At 44.5% G+C, this 2093-nt stretch overlaps 1 protein-coding gene across 1 annotated transcript; it reads right to left on the reverse strand.

Moving 5' to 3' along the window:
• Window positions 1-778: 778 nt before the first annotated feature.
• On the reverse strand, window positions 779-1761 carry LOC103678093 (olfactory receptor 52K1-like). The gene has a single exon (XM_008707398.2). The coding sequence runs from the start codon at window positions 1727-1729 to the stop codon at window positions 779-781; it is 951 nt and encodes a 316-aa protein (XP_008705620.2). The 5' UTR covers window positions 1730-1761.
• Window positions 1762-2093: the final 332 nt, after the last annotated feature.

Here is a 2093-nt window from a genome sequence, read left to right on the forward strand (position 1 = left end):
CACCCAGCCCAGATTTGGTACTCAATGTTTTGTGACTGGATTACCAAGTAAACGAAGCAGTCACATTCTTGGTGAAAACATAAGCTACAGCTATGTGCAAAGAAAGTGTTGCATGATGTATAACAAAATGTCAGAGGCCATGTTTTACCCAAAATGTTTAATGAAAGGGATTGACCATGAGAATATAGAGGTCAAAAGAAGTCAAAGAATACATAAGCTGACTCAATCGAAGAAATGAATTTTAACAAGCAAAACTGACTTGGAACACAGCTGTAGTGCTGGAAGATCGTGAGCTCCCCAAAACTGGAAGTGTTTAGCCAGAGACTGGACATCAGCTTTCAGACTGTATAGGTACTCTTGCCTCAGATGAAATTTTGGTCCTTCCCAAGGTCCTGATCCCAATGACTCTGGATAGAAACTCAGATTCTCACAGTCTTAGAAAATGAACTTGAAAGCATCTTGTTGACTTTAGATGATGTTACCAAGAGGAGAGTGGGTCAAGTCTTTGTCATGCCTTTTGATAGAGTGGGCTCTTTGAGAAGACAGCAAAGTCAGCAGTTGGAATCCAAGACTACCAAACGACACAGCAGTATGAATCCTGATCAGACTGGTGACTGAGTTTCAGGACATCATTTAGTTTTTTTCATTATACCAGTACCTCATTTAGTTTTTCTCATTATACATGGAAACTGGCATCCTTCCACTCCTTCTCATACCCTGCCCCCATTCCAGCATTCAGTCTGTCCCACTCTTTCTCCACCTGTGCATCACTCTACACTTATGCATCTTTTCTTAGGAATAGTCCTAAGACTCGCTCACGAATCTGCTTGGTCCTGATGCCATAGATGATGGGATTGATCATAGGTGGGAAGAGCAGATAGAAATTAGCAAAGAGTATGTGGACATGAGGGGAAGCCCGGCGAGCCACACGGTGCATGACTGAGGAGATGACCACAGGTGTGTAAAAGGCTAAGATGGCACCTACGTGAGACACACATGTCCCAAAGGCTTTGTAGCGGGCTTCCTGAGAGGCAAGCTGTAGTACTGCCAGAAGGATAAAGATATAAGACAAGATAACAAACAGCAGGTCCAACACCACTATAAACATGGCCACAGCAATGCCATAGATATTGTTGAAGCGAGTATCCCCACAGGCCAGCCTTACCACAGCCATGTGCTCACAGTAGCAGTGGGCAATCATGGGGCCTCGGCAGTAGTGGAAGCGTTTGAGCAGAAAGGGAAGTGGAGTCATTAGTGTCACAGCCCGAGCCACAGCAGCCATGCCAATCTTGGTGATAAGGGGCCCAGTCAGCACCATAGTGTAGTGCAGTGGCTTACAGATGGCCACATAGCGGTCAAAGGCCATAGCCAGCAGCACTGCTGACTCCATGATAGAGAAGGAATGGAGAAAGAACATCTGGACCAGACAGCCATAGAAGCTGATCTCCCGATCTCTGAACCAAAAAATAGCTAACATTTTGGGAAGTGTTGTAGAAGAGAGGACCAGATCAATGGCTGCCAACATGGCCAGAAAGAAGTACATGGGCTCGTGGAGGGCTGCATCAGCCTGAATAATGAAGAGGAGGGTGCAGTTGCCTAGCAAGGCTAAAGTATAGGCTGAGCAGAAGGGAATGGAGATCCAGTTATGTAGGTGCTCCAGGCCTGGGATCCCCATCAACACAAAGACTGCTGGATGGGTTGAGGTGATATTGGAGGCTGAGGTGGCCATTGGAAATTCTCTTCCTATTGTCTACTTCCACAGGGCTCTTCCAGAAAGTATCCAGTATCAGCAGAATTATAGCATTCAATTTCAAACTCTGACCATTCACATGGAAGGATTAGCTCTTGATCTCATTTCTAGAACTTCAATTAAAAAATAATCCTAATATACATTATGGAACTTACATCATCTCTACCCTCAACGTGCTTAAAAATCATTAGGTAATCAGAACATTAAATACCGATTGAGCTAGTATCACAAGGCAATCTTCAATGAGGAATTGAGTGGAAGAAGAGCTTTCTGTGGTCTTTGTGTGTCCCAAGACCACTTTGTAAAAGATGTAGATCCCTGCTATGTTCAAATCTTACCCAAG

The sequence above is a fragment of the Ursus maritimus genome, unplaced genomic scaffold (genome assembly GCF_017311325.1).
Source record: "Ursus maritimus isolate PB19 unplaced genomic scaffold, ASM1731132v1 scaffold_16, whole genome shotgun sequence".
NCBI classification, from domain to species: Eukaryota; Metazoa; Chordata; class Mammalia; order Carnivora; family Ursidae; genus Ursus; species Ursus maritimus.